Source organism: Rhinolophus ferrumequinum, chromosome 9 (assembly GCF_004115265.2).
Source record: "Rhinolophus ferrumequinum isolate MPI-CBG mRhiFer1 chromosome 9, mRhiFer1_v1.p, whole genome shotgun sequence".
Taxonomy (NCBI): Eukaryota; Metazoa; Chordata; class Mammalia; order Chiroptera; family Rhinolophidae; genus Rhinolophus; species Rhinolophus ferrumequinum.
This window is the reverse complement of record NC_046292.1, coordinates 85,937,440-85,955,826: the sequence shown is the minus strand read 5'-3', so window position 1 is coordinate 85,955,826 and position 18,387 is coordinate 85,937,440. Positions and strand designations below refer to the sequence as shown.

The following is an 18,387-nucleotide window of genomic DNA, read 5'->3' as shown; positions in this document are numbered from 1 at the left end:
ATTTTAGCAATATGGGCAATTTCATAGAAGTCAATTTGATCTACATAGTAAAAGAAAATTTTAAACATAATCTAGCTAGCCTCATATAATTTTTCCTGCCAGTTTTATGTTGTAATTGACATAAACACTGCATTAGAGGTATACAGCATGATTTATGTATATATTGTGAAATGATCACAATAAATTAGCATCCATCACCTCAGAATTCTTTTCTTGTGATGAACTTTTAAGATCGACTGTCCTAGCAACTTTCAAATATACAATACAGTATTAACTATAGTCACCATGCTGTACATTACATCCCCAGATCTTATTAATCTTATATCTGTAAGTTTGTACCTTTCTGACCCTCTACACTCATTTTGCCCACCGCCCACCTCCGGTAACCACTAATCTATTTGCTGTTTTTTTGTTTTTTTTGTAAGATTCTACATATAAATGAGACTGTGCAGTATTTCTCTGTCTGACTTACTTCATTTAGCATAATGTCTATCCATGTTGTCACATGGCAGGATTTCCTTCTTTTTTTTATGGCTGAATGTTCAATTGTATATATACTTCATTTTCTTTTTTAAATTTATTGGGGTGACATTCTTTAATAAAATTACATAGGTTTCAAGTGTACAATTCTATAATACATCATCTGTATATTGCATTGTGTGTTCACCACTCAAAGTTTAGTATGCCTCCGACACCACATATTTGATCCCCTTTACGCTCTTTCTTCCCCCATACCCCCCTTCCCTTCTGGTAACCGCCCTTCTGTTGTGTCTATGAGGTTTTAGTTTGTTCATTTGTTGCTTTCTGTTCTATATCCTACATGAGTGAAATCATATGGTTCTTGTCCTTTTCCATCTGACTTATTTCGCTCAGCAAGATAGTCTCAAGATCCATCCTTGTCGCAAATGGCAGTCTTTTTTATGACTGAGAAGTAGTCCCTTGTATATATGTACCACCTCTTCTTTTATCCAGTCATCCAATGAAGGACACTTAGGTTGTTTCCATGTCTTGGGTATCGTGTATAATGCTGCGATAAACATATAGGTACATATATCTTTAAAATAAATGTTTTCAATTTTTTCAAGTAGATCTCCAGAAGAGAGATTACTGGGTTATATTATAGTAGCTCTACTCTTAATTTTCTTTTAATTGGGGAATAATGGGGAACAGTGTGTTTTTCCAGGACCCATCACCTCCATGTCAAGCTGTTGTTTTCAATCTACCATGTTTCGCCGAAAATAAGACCTAGCCGGACAATCAGCTTTAATGTGTCTTTTGGAACAAAAATTAATATAAGACCCAGTATTATATTATATAAATATGTCATAGTAAAATAAAACTGGGTCTTATATTAATTTTTGCTTCAAAAGATGCATTAGAGCTGACTGTCCGGCTAGGTCTTATTTTTGGGGAAACACGGTAATTGTGGGAGGCACAGTTCAGCTCCAAATTAAATCATTGTTTTCACTCTAGTGGAGGACGCAGCTCACTGGCCCATGTGGGAATCAAACCGGCGACCTTGGTGTTATGAGCACTGCGCTCTAACCACTGATGCAACCGGCCACCCTTATTAATTTTTTGAGGAACCTCCATACTGTTTTCCATAGTGGCTGCACCAATTTACATTCCCACCAGTAGTGTATGAGGGTTCCTTTTTTTCCACAGCCTTTCCAAAACTTGTTATTACTTGTCTTGTTACTAATAGTCATTCTAACAGGTATGAGGTGGTATCTCACTGTGGTTTGAATTTGCATTTCCCTAGTGAAGTTGAGCATTTTTTCATACATGTGTTGGTCATTTGTATGTCTTCTTGGGAAAAGTATCTGCTCAGATCCTCTGCCCATTTTTAATTGGATTGCTTTGTTATTGTCGAGTTCTTTATATAGTTCGGATATTAGCCCCTTATCGGAGGTATTGTTTGCAAATGCTGAGGGTGCCAAAATGTGTATACAAGTGGACACTTTGGTCAACATTGCTCAAGCAGTTCACCGTAATCAGAAGTGTCTGGATGCTGGTGGTAACCACTTTGAGCACCTCTTGTAATTGAGAAGTCAAACATGACTTGTATTCATCTTTTGTTATCAGTATATATTGAGTATTACAATTTTAACAGTTTTCCTTTCTTAAAATGTGTATACATTTTTTTGGCACCCTCTGAATATCCTCCCATTTGGTTGGTTGCCTTTTTGTTTTGTTGAGGGTTTCTTTTGCTGTGCAGAAGCTTTTTAGTTTGATACAGTCCCATTCATTTATTTTTTGCTTTTACTTCCATCGCCTTTGGGGTCAAGTTCATACAATCCTCTCTGAGACCAAGGTCCGTAAGTTTAGTGTTTTCTTCTATGTATTTGATTGTTTCAGGTCTTATATTTAAGTCTTTAATCCATTTTGAATTTTTATGTATGGTACCAAATAGCAGTCTAGTTTCATTCTTTTGCGTATGGCTTTCTAACTTTCCCAACATCATTTACTGAAGTGACTTTCTTCTCTCCATTGTACGTTTTTGGCCCTTTTGTCAAAAATTAGTTGTCCATATTCATGTGGGTTTATTTCTGGATTCTCGATTCTGTTCCATTGGTCTATGTGTCTATTTTCCTGCTAATACCATAATGTTTTGATTATTGTAGCTTTGTAGTATAATTTGAAGTTAGGGAGTGTGATACCTCTGGCTTTGTTTTTCCTCAGGATTGCTTTGGCTATTCGGGGTCTTTTGTGGTTCCATACAAATATGATGATTTTTTTTGTTTTATTTCTTTGGAAAATGCCATTGGGATTTTGATGAGATTGCATTAAATCTGTATATTGCTTTAGGTAATATGGCCATTTTTCTTTTTTTTTTTTTTTTTAAAAAAATATGGAACGCTTCACGAATTTGCATGTCATCCTTGCGCAGGGGCCATGCTAATCTTCTTTGTATCGTTCCAATTTTAGTATATGTGCTGCTGAAGTGAGCACTAATATGGCCATTTTAACTGTGCTTATTCTTCCAATCCATGAACATGGAATACCTTTCCATTTCCTTATGTCTTCTTCAATTTCTTTCAACAAAGTCTTGTAGTTTTCAGGGTATAGGTCCTCCACATCTTTTGTTAAGTTTATTCTTATATATCACATTTTCTTTATCCATTCACCTGTTCATGGACACTTATTTCCATGTCTTGAGTACTGTACACAATGTTGCAATAAACATGGGGTAGATAACTCTTCCAGATAGTTATATTCTTTCCTTTGGATAAATACCCAGAAATGGAATTACTGAATCATATGGCAGTTCTATTTTTAACTTTTTGAGAACTCTACATACTGTTTCCATAGGGGCTGCACAAGTTTACATTCCACCAATACTGCACAAGGGTTCCCTTTTCTCCACATCCTTGCCAACACTTATCTCTTGTCTTTTTGATGACAATCATTCTAACAGGTGTATAAAGTGATATCTAATGATTAGTAATGTTGGGCATTTTGTATGTCTTCTTTGGAAAAAATGTCTATTCAGTTCCTCTGCCCATTTTTAATCAGACTTTGTTTTGCTATTGAGTTACATGAGTGCATGGGGGATAAGAATCATGGTCTAGGACTGCGTCAGTCTGCTCTGGCTGCCATAGTAAAATACCACGGGTGGCAAAGCATAAACCAAAGAAATTTTGTTCTGGAGGGAAGAAGTCCAAGATCAACATGCTAGAAAATTCCATTTCAGGTGAGGCCTCTCTTCCGGGTTTGCAGATGGCCAACTTTTTTCGACCTTTTCTCTGAGTGTGCGTGGGGAGAGAGTACTCTGTTGTCTCCTCCTCTTCTTATATGGACATCAATGCTAATAGATTAGGGCCCCACCTATATGACCTCCTTTAACCTTAATTACCCTCTTAAAGGCCATTATATCCAAATGAAGTCACACTGGGGGTTAGGACTTCAACATATGAATTTTGAGGAACACAATTCAGTTCATAACGGTGAGCGGGGTAAGCAGCAGAACCTGATGAATCCCCACAGGTACCACTTTCAGTGAGTGAACAAGGAAAACATCTAAAGTTTTTCTTCTTCTTTACTTGAAATCAAACTGTGATGGGGAAAAAGTTTCCTCTAGGAATGTCTTAGCACAGCCCAATACTCACATGTTTAAGGATGAAATTCGTATTACTTGTGTGTGAACGTGCATGTGCTGAAGAAAAGGGGAAGTGGAGGCAAGAAACAAGTTAAAAACTGACTTTGAAGTTCTACGAGAAACAAACGGGTGGTGCTAGAAAAAGAAACCTCCTCTATCAGAACATAATTTAAACAAAAAAAATCCCCCAAAATAAAGTTCAGAAGAATATGAGCTCACAATCAAAAATCACTGATCACATTAGAAAACAAGTCACCACAAACTTGTTTCAGACAAAACAATGAACAACAAACTGTAGAGTCAGATCCACACAAAAAGAACAGTTAATATATTCTAAACAAAAGAAAAAGCGGGAAGAATGGGAACTACCCCAAATGACCAAGAAACTTTAAGAACCAAATAACACTTCTGGAAATAAAAAAAATATGTAACTGTGATTAAAAATTTGATAGACAGGTTAAATAGGTTAGAGACAGTGAGAAGACAGAATTACTGAACTAGACAACAGATTTAAAGAAATTATCCAGAATTCAACACATAGAGACAAAGAGATAGAAAATATGAATCAGAGGTAAAATGATATGGAGAATAGAGTGAGACAGTGAAACAGAAGTAATTTGATTTCCTAAAGTAGAGAAGAGAACAAATGGGGGAAGTACTATATTGAAACAGATAAACGCTGAGAATTTTTTTTAATTTATGAAAGACACTAATTCTCAGATTCAAGAAGCTCAATGAATCTGAACAGGATAATGAAAAATCCACAGCTGGACACACTGCAGTATAATGACATTTGATTATAGAACACCAAAGATAAAGACCTCAAATACAACTTGAGAGAAAAGACAGATTAGCTACAAAGGAGTACTGATCACAATGACAATTGGCCTTTCAGAAGCAACAATAGCAGCAAGAAGACAGTGGAATAATATCATCAAATAATGAAAGAAAATAACTGTCAATCTAGAATTGTATACCCAGCTGTCAAGAATAATAAAAATGGTAAACTGTAGGTAAATCTAAACAAATTTTGACTGTATAACTATTTCTGAAGTTAAACTGAGATAAAACTAAAATTCCAGACGCTAATTTGTAAGTTGAAGGGAGAAAATCAGACTTTGTTTAGAAAGAAAATAAAAATATTAATTTTGGATTTTAAGTTAATTATGCAAATTAAATTTCTTAGTAAGCACTAAAAGATAAAAATTGAGTTTTTATCTTTTAAACTAGTAGAGGAAAAGTAAATGGAAAAACAAAACAAAACAAACTTCATTTTGAAAAAAGGCAAAAACAAAACAAAAACCACACAAACAGTGAGGAAACAGAAAAAGTGGGACAAAAAGCACAATAAGATGGTATAAATAAACCTTAATATATTAATAAGTTCAATAAATGTAGATGGATTAAACTCTCCAGGTAAAAAGATAATCAGATCGAAAGAAAAAAAATCTAGTTACAGTTTTTAAGAGGCACATCTAAAACATAACAGAAAGATCTAACAGAAGGATAAATATATACCATAAAAATACTAACTAACCAACTGGTGCAGCCTATATAAACATTTTTTCAGCATAGCTTTTAAAACAATATAAAATGAAACAAAAAAATTATTAGAAATACAGGCTATGACTATAAGTATGATTCAATTCTAAACTTGGAAGATAATTCTAAACTTGTACGCACAGTAACAAATCTTCAAAATACACAAAACAAAACTTGACCGAGTTACAGGGAGATATTAAAAAATTCACTAGTGTAGGAAATTTCAACATATCTCAGAACGAGAGATCAAGTAGAAGGAAAAACAACAGTAAAACAGAGACAATTAGAACATTTCGTGTAATGGACACCCAACGACTAGAAAATATGCATATTTTCAAGCACTAAGGAAACATTTACAAAACTGACCACATTTTAGGTCACAAGGCAAATCTCAATTTCAACATATTAGTTTTATATGGACCTATTCTGTGACCACAAGCCAATTAATAACCACAAGCTGAAATCAATAACAACAGAATTTAAAAATCTACGTTAGGAAATGAAACGAAATCATAATGAAAAACTAAAAATACACAGAACTTTAAAACAAGTATTTCTATAGCACTTTAACATGACAAAACATTATTTCATCACAAAAGAATCCTGTGAGCTTTATCAAACCTATATTATCTCTGCTCAACAGCATAAACAGAAATTTTGTAAATTACGTAATTACTATATAAAAAGTTTATACATATAAAATACATATCAGAAGTGATTTGGAAACTGGGAAAATAAACGAAAGTGTTCACTACTAAAAATATTAAAAGGAAGGCAAACCAAGAGTCTTTTTAGAAGTTCATATTGACTAGCTGACAAAGTTACAAAGAAAGTAGTATGTTAATGTTTAAAGGTCAAAAAGCCCATTAATTCTTTTTGGTTTAAAAAGTCTCTTGGATCCTTCTATAATATATACAAACTCATATGGTAAAGTATTTATTGCTCATATGAGATGAACAAACACTATCAGAAATCCTTGCTGCACAGGTCGAGCAACCAGTTAGGAGAACATCCTTGCTCACACACAGTCCTGATTTCTTGGTTACAGCTTCTGTTCAGTGGTGCACTGGCAATTAATAGCATTCCAAATATTGCCTGTAGTACAAAGGGAATTTTCATTTAACATTCCCCTCCCTTTTCATGTGTGGGATATTTTTGGAAGTATGTTTTTTTCCCCATTCACTGAAAGAGAATTAAGAAAATTCCAACATGCCTTAGTGTCAGCAAGTGCTCTTTTTGGTCCAGGTACCAGAGGATGATTGATGAACCTGTCAAGCCTACAGTAGCGGACAGAGAAAGTTGGCAGAAGTTCAGTGTTATTGAAAGAAATCTCAAATACTTATTTCATCTCCTCTATTAACTTTAATCACATTTTCAACATGCAGCCAAGAATGAAGCTTTGACAGTAAGCCATAAATTCACACAAGCAAGCATTGTCCGTTTTCTGCACTAGCAACACTGAGATAACATGAGGGAGTTGGGTATTTTCTTTCTTGTGCCTTTCTTTACTGAAGAGCAATAAAAAATATTTGAAAGATTTATCCATACACCAAATTCATTTGCTATAAATCTCTTGAAATTATTGCATTTAATTTTGCTTCATTTGTGGCAAATAAAAAACCAACTCAGTTCCTCAATTAGACGGGTAAGTGCAGATTTTTAAAGATCACAGTGATGACAGAATTGGTACATGTTTCATTATAATACACCTGCTTATGAGAATAGACGTTAAACACTAAAAAGGATTTATATTTAACATGATCATTTGCCATGTGGACAAATATTTCGGGTATATTCAGAACCAGAATCTTTACGTGGTTCCAGAGGGACTCCTCGGCAGATTTTGCTGATTACTCATTTAACAGTTGAAACATGTATAGATGTTATTTATCTTACAAAGCTTACCCACAGCAAAACAGATACAAAAATGAGGTAAATACTATGGGCAAGATTATGGTTCTTGGAAAGGCTAAGTCAATTATATTTTTGGTACGCTGTTCCTTCTAAGCCATGTTTTAAAAGCTGAAAATGTTAAGTGCTGAAGGCCACAAAACTTCCAAAGTCTGTGTTGCCATCCAGTGAAACACACGGCATTCTGCGACACTTCGAAATCTATAACCTTCCGAACAGGCAGTTCAACAAAGACCAACAAGGCTGTCTTTGCTGTAGCAGAGACAAGGTTTTGACTCTCAATCCTCTCAGATGTGTCTCTGCTCTGAGGACAGTTGTTTTTGTCTACATTACTCATGGAATAACACTTTAGACATTCTTCCAATAGCCAGGGAGGCTATAATAGACAGCTATTTCCTCTGCCTTCTAAGCCACAATAATAAACTAGTATTAGTCCTGTATAAGAATGAATGAATTCTTTTTCTAAGAACTCTATACTTACAATTCTCTGAGACAATCAATGGAAAAGAAGACCAATTCTGATTAACAAAGAGTATACTTATCTGATTTTTCCTCCTACTCCCCCCCATTCAAATAATCATATGCAGGCACTTAAAACTGAAAAAATATAGCACTCTTCTGCTATTAAACATTTAATTAAGATTCCAATAGAAGTTTCTTTCTTCTGATGTGAGTGCCACTGAATATATTGCTAAGCTTGAAGCAGAGGCTAAATGGTTTGGTGGGAATCGTTTTTTGGGGGAAGTCAATGTTTTTTCATCAGATTTTAATTGTTGTGGTTCAAATTTTCAAAAGGTTGAAAATTTTGCTAGGTCCTTCTCCATCTCAGCATATTGTTCTTTAAGCCTCTCCATCGCTTTTCTGTGCTCTTCATCCATTTCAGCCTGTTTGTTGTGTTGTTCTTTCAAGAAATCCTCCCATTGGATTATACGTTGTTTTTCGTTAGCTAGTAAATGGTCATTATAAATCTGAGAAAAGAAAATTTGAAAGTCACGTGAAATTCTCCAGACAATTTTTTTTTTTTATGCAGGAGACAGCATAACTTTACCTCTTAATATTTGGTTACTGTAGCGATCAGCTGGAAAGTCACAATGATAAAACTGTGCTGTGTTTTTCATGTCTAACAAGAGCATGACACATTGGAAGGCTAAGGCTCTTCTTACTATGATTAAACGTTGGTATTCACATTTCTGAAATTTCAAAATGTCTAGCATCTTTAAACAACAAAATCGAACACAATTCAAGAAAATTTTCATACCTCTATTTTTCCTCAAATTCCATTTAACTGTATATAATTCTTAAATCAAGTTTAAAGAATATATGCCAAAAGAATTATTATAAGAAATTAAAATGCTTGTCTTATATAAAATACTTTTTAGGTGCATTAAAAAGAATCATGCATTATTAATCACTGGAAGAGAATACAGGAAATCTCTTCTGGTTTAATTCTCTTCCGTAAAGCAAATAAACACCAAAAGCAGCTGTTGTCAAATATCTAAGTTCTTCTTGCGATGTTTCATAATGTTTCCATGTGAGGATGAAAAAATTTTAAGTACCACAACAATAAAGATGAAACAATTTATAAGTAAAAAAGGTATCAATTTAGTAGTTTCAATTATTATCTTTGAATATGTATAACAACGAGCTAAATAGAGTATGAAAAATAACTTTATATCCCTGCCTCAAATATTCTACATACGTGTCTTTAGAAGTTAAGTTTTGATAAAAGCTAAGTTCTATTAAACAAACAAGCAAACCTTTGACAGATACAAACCATACACACCTACAAAGCACCCAAAGTCATTACTAATTCCAGTGCTCTAATGGAAACAGGACATCTGGTGTGTTTCCTGTACTGGTAACTCAGATGCAGGCCACCAGAAAGACAGCTAATAGGAAAAAGGTAGAAACAGGCCTTCACGCTGCCCATGATGTCCTTGCTGGTCTGTATCCTCTCTCACCTGGGCCATGATGAGAAGCGGGGAGAATTGCTGGATAAGCCAGCATGCTCTAAGGATCTACGAAATGCGTTTTCTGCGAGTTCTTCTGTATATCTTATCTACTTCTAAAAATCCCTCTTTTAATATTACATTATTCTCATTTTACAAATGAAGAAATGAAGGCTTCAGGACATGAAATTCGTTTCTCCATGGTCACTCAGCGATTAAGTTGCTCAACTTAGGTCTTTCTAACATCTACGCCTCTTCTATTACAAAGTGCAAATCAGATCTTTCCAGAGGATGTTTTCCGTAGGTCGCTAAGTCTCTTAACCTACACAAAAAAATTTAAAAAGGCTATCACAAGAACTTTTTCTGCCAATCTGATGTGAAGTTCCTCAGCACGAAGGCTTTTCAAGTGAAAAGAGGCTGAGTTATAGTCTAGTTTTCCCTTCAAATGTGTCCCACAGACCCTTGGGATCTAAACAGACGTTACAGTGGGGAGGAGAGAATGTTACGGAGGGGTTTGCTGATCCAATAAATTTGGGAAGCAGGTGAAGCAAAATTCAAAACATTACTTTTTAACTTTTCAGCTTCCTGGACTGTAAATCTCCAAAAGATGAATGAAACATGAACAGTTCATGAAACTCTTCATGGAACCTTTTGCAAAAACTATTATATTCTAAGAGAAAAGCCATCAGACTAAAACGAAAAATGAAAAAAAACTTTCTCAAAATCATATCTTGCTTTAGCTGTAAATTAATTTTTAATAAATACAGAGAATACTAACATCCATGCGCAGATGTTGTTTAATAGATTATTCTTTGGTTTTTAATCGAAACTCCATAATGCGTCCAGATGACCCACGATGGGGACCACAGGCAAAGCCAGGCTTCCACTTCCCACCAGGCAGTACTTTATTCAGCGCAGCTCAGTGGAGAAAAAGGAAGACTCAGGAGGCATATAAACCTCCGTTCAAATTCCGGTTCACTTGTGACCAGTTGCATGACCCTGAGCAAGTGGAAAGTTTCTTTAACTTTAAAATGAGGAAAATAATACTTTATATTCATAAATAACATTTATGACGACCAGAGGTAATAACACATGTCAAGTTCCTAGCTCAGTGCCTGTGGTGTTTAATAAAAGGCAATTTTTATTATTATTATACAAATCATAAGCAAAGCATCTGGAAGGCAAATCAAACCATTTTTTATCCTCCCCAATTTAAGTTTTTTGTTCTTTAATTTTAGAAATAGATTCTTGTAATAATTCAAATAGAGGCAACTCAAATAAAAGTAATAGCTTCCCTCTCCCATTCCCATATTCAATTCGATCCTTCTTAATGATTCCACTATTTACTATTCTGCTAAAAGACTTTAATTAAAATGTTGCCAAATAGTAACATCTCTAGTTCAGTTTCAGAATATTCTGACGAAAGATACATATACATCCAAAGCAGCTTTTTCACATAAGACAATCACTCCTTGGCCTCCTAGTCCAGGTGGAAAGAAGTTGAATGCTGACTAGTCCCTAACCCAGCTGAAAATCTAGTCTTGCTCTCTTATCAAGAAGTTCTTGAAATCACTCTATCTTTCCTCAGTCTCCCACTTTTAATAACAACAGCTGCTATTCAAGCTTGCATTCTTCCCAACATTTAATGAAGAAAAAACGTGTACTGACAATACCGTGGTCTTCACATATAAATAAATCTCAGCTACCTGGAAATAACATCCACCTGAAATGTAGTTACGTAGTTGGGAACTATGTGGTAAGATCTTTCAGTGATTAAAAAAATAAATAAATAAATAGAGAGAGAGAGAGAAAAAAAAGAGACCACAAAGTCCATTTACAAACATTGCAGTACTCATGAGAAGCTCTTCTGATTGAGTCTAATTACCATACTTTACACATAATTCTAACCAGGTTAGTTAGCTGGTTTACAAAACTCTACCATATTAAAAGTCACAAATTAGAAAAAGAAAATGCCGACAGATGAGATAGGAAGAAGAAATCATACATATCAGCCTCACAGTGAAGGGGAAAACAGATACAAAAACCTACAACACACGGTATCTGAAGGCATTTGGAAGAGAGAAACACTCTTTCTTTCCCCCAATTCCCCGAGGACATCACTGTAACATCAAACTGTATATTCTCAATAATTCCCAATTCATAAAGAAAATTAACCTATAACATTTTTTTTTTGTAATACCCAGAAAAGTATGGAATATTTTAAAAGATTTCCACCGCAAATAGTTATAAAAGTACTGTGCTTACAGAAAACACAAATCTCAGCTTTGTGGTAAACCTGGCTATCTGCAACAATTCATTTTCTAAGAATTCTAGAACCAAGAGGTTTTACTGCATATGACAGAAAACTCGCTAATTAGCTATGTCTTATATACTATCACCTACAAGAAAGTTAAAAAGAATTCTAAGCCAACAGGAGTGCAGACTGTCTTAGGGTATATCTATTCAAAATGTAAAGAAATGCAGCCTGGACAGCATACCTTGAATGGAACGACAGCAGCGAAGACCCCACTACCTAAGCGAGTACCACAATATTCTTCAATCCAACTGAAACCACTCTAACGTTAGCATGCAACCCAGTTCATACCTGAGGAAGTTATAACATCCAAGATTTAGCCTGACATGTCAACGAATCTTTTTACAACCGCAACAAACTCTCAGAAACAAGGAAAAATCTTTTATGAACACTGAGCTCACTGTAGGTCAGTATCGCCTGCGCACATCATTACTTCAACACAGTAATTCTGATTTTGGGTTTAATAAATGGGGTTCTTGTAAGATTTAGTCTGATATTAGGGTTCCTCTAATTAAAAGACGTTTGAAAAACAATGATCGTATCTCACCAGTCATATTCAATCAGACGCATACAAATCTAACAGAAAGTGATAGTTGCCCATCCCCCATACATACCAAATCTTTTCCCTAGTATCCTTTTTCCTAGTATTATTAATAGTTTGATGGGCACCCACAGATTTTTTCCTACGCTGATACAAATATATTTCTTTAATAACAACAAAATGAAGTCACATTACACATGACGGTCCGCAGCTTTCTTTTTCCAATAATGATATAATAAATACCAGGGACACACCAACAGCACGAGGGTGGGAGAGCTCTGCCCCTATGCAAGCAATAAGGGGTGTATTGTCTGTTCAGATTTTATATCAATGACACAAACAACTGAAAGACTGTTTTTTATTACCACCAGGCACTGGCAATACTGAGTAATGTCAGTGATAAAATATTCCTAAACCAAAAAATCTTTCTTTCGTCTAAGTTCTAAACAATTGTTGAGGTTATTGTTGAATTTTAATAATATATTGCAAATTAACAAATTTTCATTGTTTAATCTTTAATAAATTTTGTATCCCAGTTACACAGCCAGTCCTGGATGAAGTCAACGACACATATTCATTTCAAAAGTAAATTCCTCGTAGCTCAGAATCATTTCAGCTTTCTTTGGATGCTCAGCCCTCTAACCTCTGGGTAATTAAATATTCTTACATTTAAACAATAGAGCAACTGCAGGAATAAAACCTGAATTAGTTCAAATCTATCCTTCTACATTACCATTTTTTTATACTTAAATTTGTATATGTTTTTATTTTATTTAACATTTTTTACCATGGAAGACATTGGGAGCCACTAGTTTCAAAAGAAATAAAGACAGCATTGCCATTTCTGGAATTTAATGTAAAATGTAATGTTTATGAATCTCTCCCAGACTTATTCTCATGTTTAAAACTTTTCCAAGCGATGTATCATTGAAGACATTTTTCAAATTTATAATAAAAAGCATTTTTAATCAACCATGAGTCAAGACAGATTGATAAATCTGTCTATACTATTTATTTGAGTTGTATATGCAAAGATTAAATTTGATAAAGTCATTAACGAATCTGCACAAGTTAAGAATCAAAAGCAAACTATATTATTTATTATTACTGTGACAGACCAACGTGTACGTAGATATCTTTTTCCTTTTTTCAAAAACTATATTAATGTACTTAAAATTATCAATCTCTTATTTTTTCCCCTTGGTATTACAGTACTTTTTAATTTTTTTACTGGTATGATTATGTACATGAACTAAAAAAAACACTATGCATTTCTTCTCATCATTATTCTCTAATATAAGACTATTATTAAAAGTAATTTTGTCTGGGTGGGTATTAAACATGATCTATTTTAGGTGTAAAATATGACAGGTACACTGCCCTGTGGACATCTTTCAAAGGTCACACAGCAAGGAGGTAACACAGTGAGAAAGAGGTAGAATCAAGAATAAAAATCCAGTTTTTGGCTGTTTTTTTTTTTGCTATATGATGTTGTTTAAACCAAACACGTTAAATTATTAGTCTTGTAGGATTGGCAATGTTTTTAAAAATGGCAAAAACTAGTAAGTATTTCACATTCTAATTTCAAAAATAATTAAGAGCTTTGAAAAAACTGACCATGACTGAATAGGCAGGAAAAAAAATCTAGAAGCACACATTGTGAACCACTTAGGGATTTATATGTGGGACACACGCTAACTTTAAAAAGAAAGTGCAACTAACTTTGGTCTAGTTTTCTTTGTTTCTTCTAGCAAGAGATCATATAGCAGCATGTGGTATAAAAATCAAGTCATACAAGGGCTAGAAGACTTTACTGGTGAATTCTACCAAATGCTTAAAGAAGAACTAATATGAAGCTCTCTCAAAGTATTCCAAAAAATTTGTGGAGGGCAAAAGACTTAACTCATTCTATGAGGCCAGGATCGTACTAATACTAAAGGCAGACAAAGACACAAGAAAAGATAACTGCAGATCAGTATCCCTGATGAATACTGATACAAAAACCCTCAACAAAACTAACAAACTGAATTCAACAGCATATTAAAAGGGATCATATGCCATAATCAAGTGGGATTTATTCCTGGAATGCAAGGATGGTTCAACCTATGAAAATCAATCAAAACACACCAAATCAACAGAATGAAGGAAAAAAACACAATCATCTCAACTGATGCAGAAAGCACTCTTGATGAAATTCAATACCCTTACATGATAAAAACATTCCACAAACTGGTAATAGTAGGAAAGTATCTCAAGAAAATAAAGGCCATATATGAAAAACTCAAGTGACACCAAATATATGAAGTTTCAAGTGACACCAAATAGCCAAAAACAATCTTGCAAAAGAAAATAAAGTTGGAGGTCACACACTGTCTTAACCACGTGTTCATGATGCTTTTACATCTGGGGACTCGCTGACAGTGGAGAGACTATCTGTCCCTCCCAGGGCTAGTCTATTCCTAGAGATAGCAAACAACTCCCCTGTGAACGTACCTTTTATATGCAAGCCAACCAATCCAAAGTCCACACCGCAACCACCTTCTTTTTTGGCCTCTCACACTCTGGGCCACTATCTCCTGGCCTTAATAACCCAGGGCCAGGTACTGTACAACTAAGGACAGCCCCTATGCCCCACAACCTGACGAAATTATTCAAACTAGCCAATTCTAAACTTGATTACCCTGCTTCACATGTTACTTCCTGCAGAAATCACAACAAAAGCTCTTGTGCATGTTTTGTCCTCTTTCACTCTGCCTCCTGACAAACCGTAACGCTTTCCCACATGATCCTGGGTGGCATGGTATACCTCCCTCTTGGGAACTGTAACAAATTATCTTTCCTTGGCAATCATCCCCAATCTGTTGGCCTCACCATATCTAAATAATAATAAAACCTATATTAAAAGAAACATATTTCTGATTTCAAAACATACCACAAACATACTATAATCAAAACAGTGTGTGGTACTGGCACAAAGACAGACATATAAACCAAATGAACAGAACAGAAAGTTCAGAAATAAACCCTCACATATATGGGCAATGATTTTTCATAAGGGAGCCAAGACCATTCAATAGGGAAAGGACAGTCTTTTCAACAGTTGGTGCTCCGAAAACGATATATCCACATGCAAAAAATAAAGTAAAATAAAATGAAAAAATTAGACCCTTACCTTGCATCATATGCAAATATTGTATCAAAGACCTAAACGTTAAACCTAAAACTATAAAATTCTTAGAAGAAAACAGGGGGAAAGCTTCGTGACATTGGATTTGGCAATTTCTTGGATATGACACCAAAGGCACAGGCAACAAAAGTAAAAGTAGATAAATCAGACTTCAAAATTAAAAACTTTTTTGCATCAAAGGACACTATCAACAGAATAAAAAGAATCCACAGAATGGTTGAAAATATTTGCAAATCATGTATCTGATAAGGGACTAATACCCAAAATATATATATAAAAAAACACTCACAGCTCAACAATAACAATAAAACAACTTGATTTAAAAATGGGCAAAGAGTTTGAACGAACATTTCTCCAAAGAAGATATACAAATGGCCAATAAGCACAAGAAAAAAATGCTCACTATCACGAATCACTGAGGAAATGCAAATCAAAACCACAATGAGATAACTATTAGATTGGCTATTACCAAAGAAACAGAAAGTAACAGATGTTAGCAAGGATGTGGAGAAAATGGAACCCCTGTGTATTGCTGGTGGGAAGATAAAATGGTGCAACTGCTGTGGAAAACAGTATGGTGGTTCCTCAAAAAAGAATTAAAAATAGAATTCCGTATGATCCAGTAAGTCCGCCTCTGGGTATATATACAAAAGAATGCAAAGCAGGAGTTTGAACAAATATTTGTACACACAATTTAATAGTGGTGTTATTCACAATAGCTAAAAGGTAAAAAAGCAAACCAAGTATCCAAGGATAGATGAATGGATACACAAAATGTATCCACCCTTAAAAAGGAATACAATTCTGATACATGCTACAGCACAGATGAACCTTGAAGACACTATATTAAAGAAACAAATCAGTCATTGAAAAGATAAAAATTATATGATTCCACTTAGAAGAGGTACCTAGAAGTAGTCAAATTATAGAGACAGCAAGTAGAAAGCTGTGGGGAGGGGAGATGGGGAGTTAGTGTTTCATGGGGACAGAGTTTCAGTTGGGGAAGATGAGAGAGTCCTGGGGATGGATGGTGCTGATGGTTGCACAACAGTGTGAATGCGCTTAATGCCATAGAACGCTCATACAATTAAAAATGGTTAAAATGGTAAATTTAATGCTAGGTGTATTTAACCACAATAAAAAAATGGTTCAAATTAGTTTTCAGAGGATTCTTCCTAAATGAAATCAATTGCATTCTTAAAGAAGTGGGTACATTTGTTTTTCTTAAGATAAAGTTAGAAAATGTCAACTTTAAAAGAGAAAGTTTATTAATGAGCTATAACTGCCTACCAAAAGTAATTAGCTGTAATGGTTTTGTCTCTTTCTACAACAGAGAAAAAAATAGTAATAAACTGGTTACATCTATCCCATTAGAAATAAATTTAAAGAAAAGACAACCCTGAAGCCAAACCCTGTCCAGGACCAGGTCTACACATGAATTCTGGAATACATTTCTGCATGCATGAGTCTAAGTTAGTGATTCTCAACTGGGGGCTGATTTTGACACTCCTGTACCCCAGATTTTTGGTTATCAAAGCACAGGTTAGGGGGAGGTGCTCCTGGCATACAGTAGATAGAAGCCAGAGATGCTGCTAAACATCCTACAAAGCACAGGCCAGCCTCCACAACAAATGATTATCTGGTCCAAAATGTCAATAGTGCAGAGGGTGAGAAACCCTGGTCTTAGGGAAAACTCTGAATAAGCCAATTAAGGTCTAAAAGGCCCTTTGGAATCCGTCAGGAATACACATGCCATTAATTTTACATACGCCTTACACATACAAATGAAAAAGTGTTTACTTTGGTAAGTGTCAGAATAACAACTGTCAGTAATGATTTTAAATAGAATATTTCATACTGGTCTATTTATTACTCCTCATTTTCAAACTCTATCAAGAACAATGCATAATAATGCTACCTCACTGATCTCATGAAAAAAATCATACAGGGGTATAACTGAATCTAATAAGTATTTGTGAACAAGATGAATCAAAGGATCGTGTTTACATTATCATCATTGGCTTCAAAGTTGATGCTTGTGTATGGAACACAAGTTTAAAATATTCACAGATACTAATGAGCTCATCTCCCTTGATGGCATATTTTTAAGAGTCAGTGAATTTTATAAGGTAGTTATATTTTCATTTCACTACTCTTACTGCTAGCGCCCAAAATACAACTTTGTATTAGTGGGTAGTTTTCAAGACATATGTCAAATATCTGGGGAATGCACATTTATTGTTCTTCTGAATGTACTTTCAGATATCAATTGTGGGAAATGTGACTGGGATGAATGACGTTTATCTAATGTACTTCCCACAGAATTCCACAAATTGTCTTGACATAAAAGAATTAATGATTAATGGCGATAGTCTATTTTATTCCATTACTACTCCCATCTTTCTTTGTTCTGAGAGCCATTCAAATACACAAAATGTAGCCAACAGTATAACCACGGGCAACAATTAACATTAGATTGCAAAATGTAGTTAAAGGTCAATTTTGCTTTGCACACATTTTCTAGATGAGAAATCAAACTTTATCTCTGTGTCTTTTATATATATACATATGCCTATATATATATGTATAGTCTAAAACCTCTGCCACATCAAAGCTTTGGCAAAAGCCAGATATAGCAGTAAAAAAAAAAAGTCCTTAAAGAGCCATATTTCAAATGTTTTGCTAACTAGATAAGCACTGAAAGTGAAATAAAGACTAAAGGTTTGTTGCCTTTAAAGAATATAAAGAACTTTTATTTTTCTCTGAGTTCTGTCTGAAAAATGCATCTTTGTGTGACTTTCACCTGGTTAATTTTATTAAATTATCTCAAGGAAAGGAAAAAAC

General features: G+C 34.6%; 1 protein-coding gene and 1 non-coding gene across 4 annotated transcripts in view; both read right to left on the bottom strand.

The window, feature by feature from the left end:
* Positions 1-2,845: 2,845 nt before the first annotated feature.
* LOC117027908 (U6 spliceosomal RNA) lies at positions 2,846-2,952 on the bottom strand. Its single transcript, XR_004424023.1, has one exon. It is a non-coding gene; the product is annotated as a U6 spliceosomal RNA (small nuclear RNA).
* A 3,403-nt stretch (positions 2,953-6,355) lies between these two features.
* Positions 6,356-18,387, bottom strand: part of BLOC1S5 (biogenesis of lysosomal organelles complex 1 subunit 5) — a 39,811-nt gene continuing 27,779 nt past the window's right edge. Inside the window, exons 4-5 of one of the 3 annotated variants that reach the window (XR_004423970.1) lie at positions 12,000-12,106; positions 8,385-8,520 (exon numbers count right to left, since the gene is read on the bottom strand). Coding sequence is in view for 2 of the 3 variants with exons in the window: in XM_033115959.1 (XP_032971850.1) it covers positions 8,341-8,520 (180 nt within the window). In the remaining variant the exon portion in view is untranslated. Of the gene's footprint in view, positions 8,521-11,999; positions 12,107-18,387 lie in introns of all 3 variants that reach the window. The other 2 variants (XM_033115959.1, XM_033115960.1) reach the window with 2 other exon arrangements.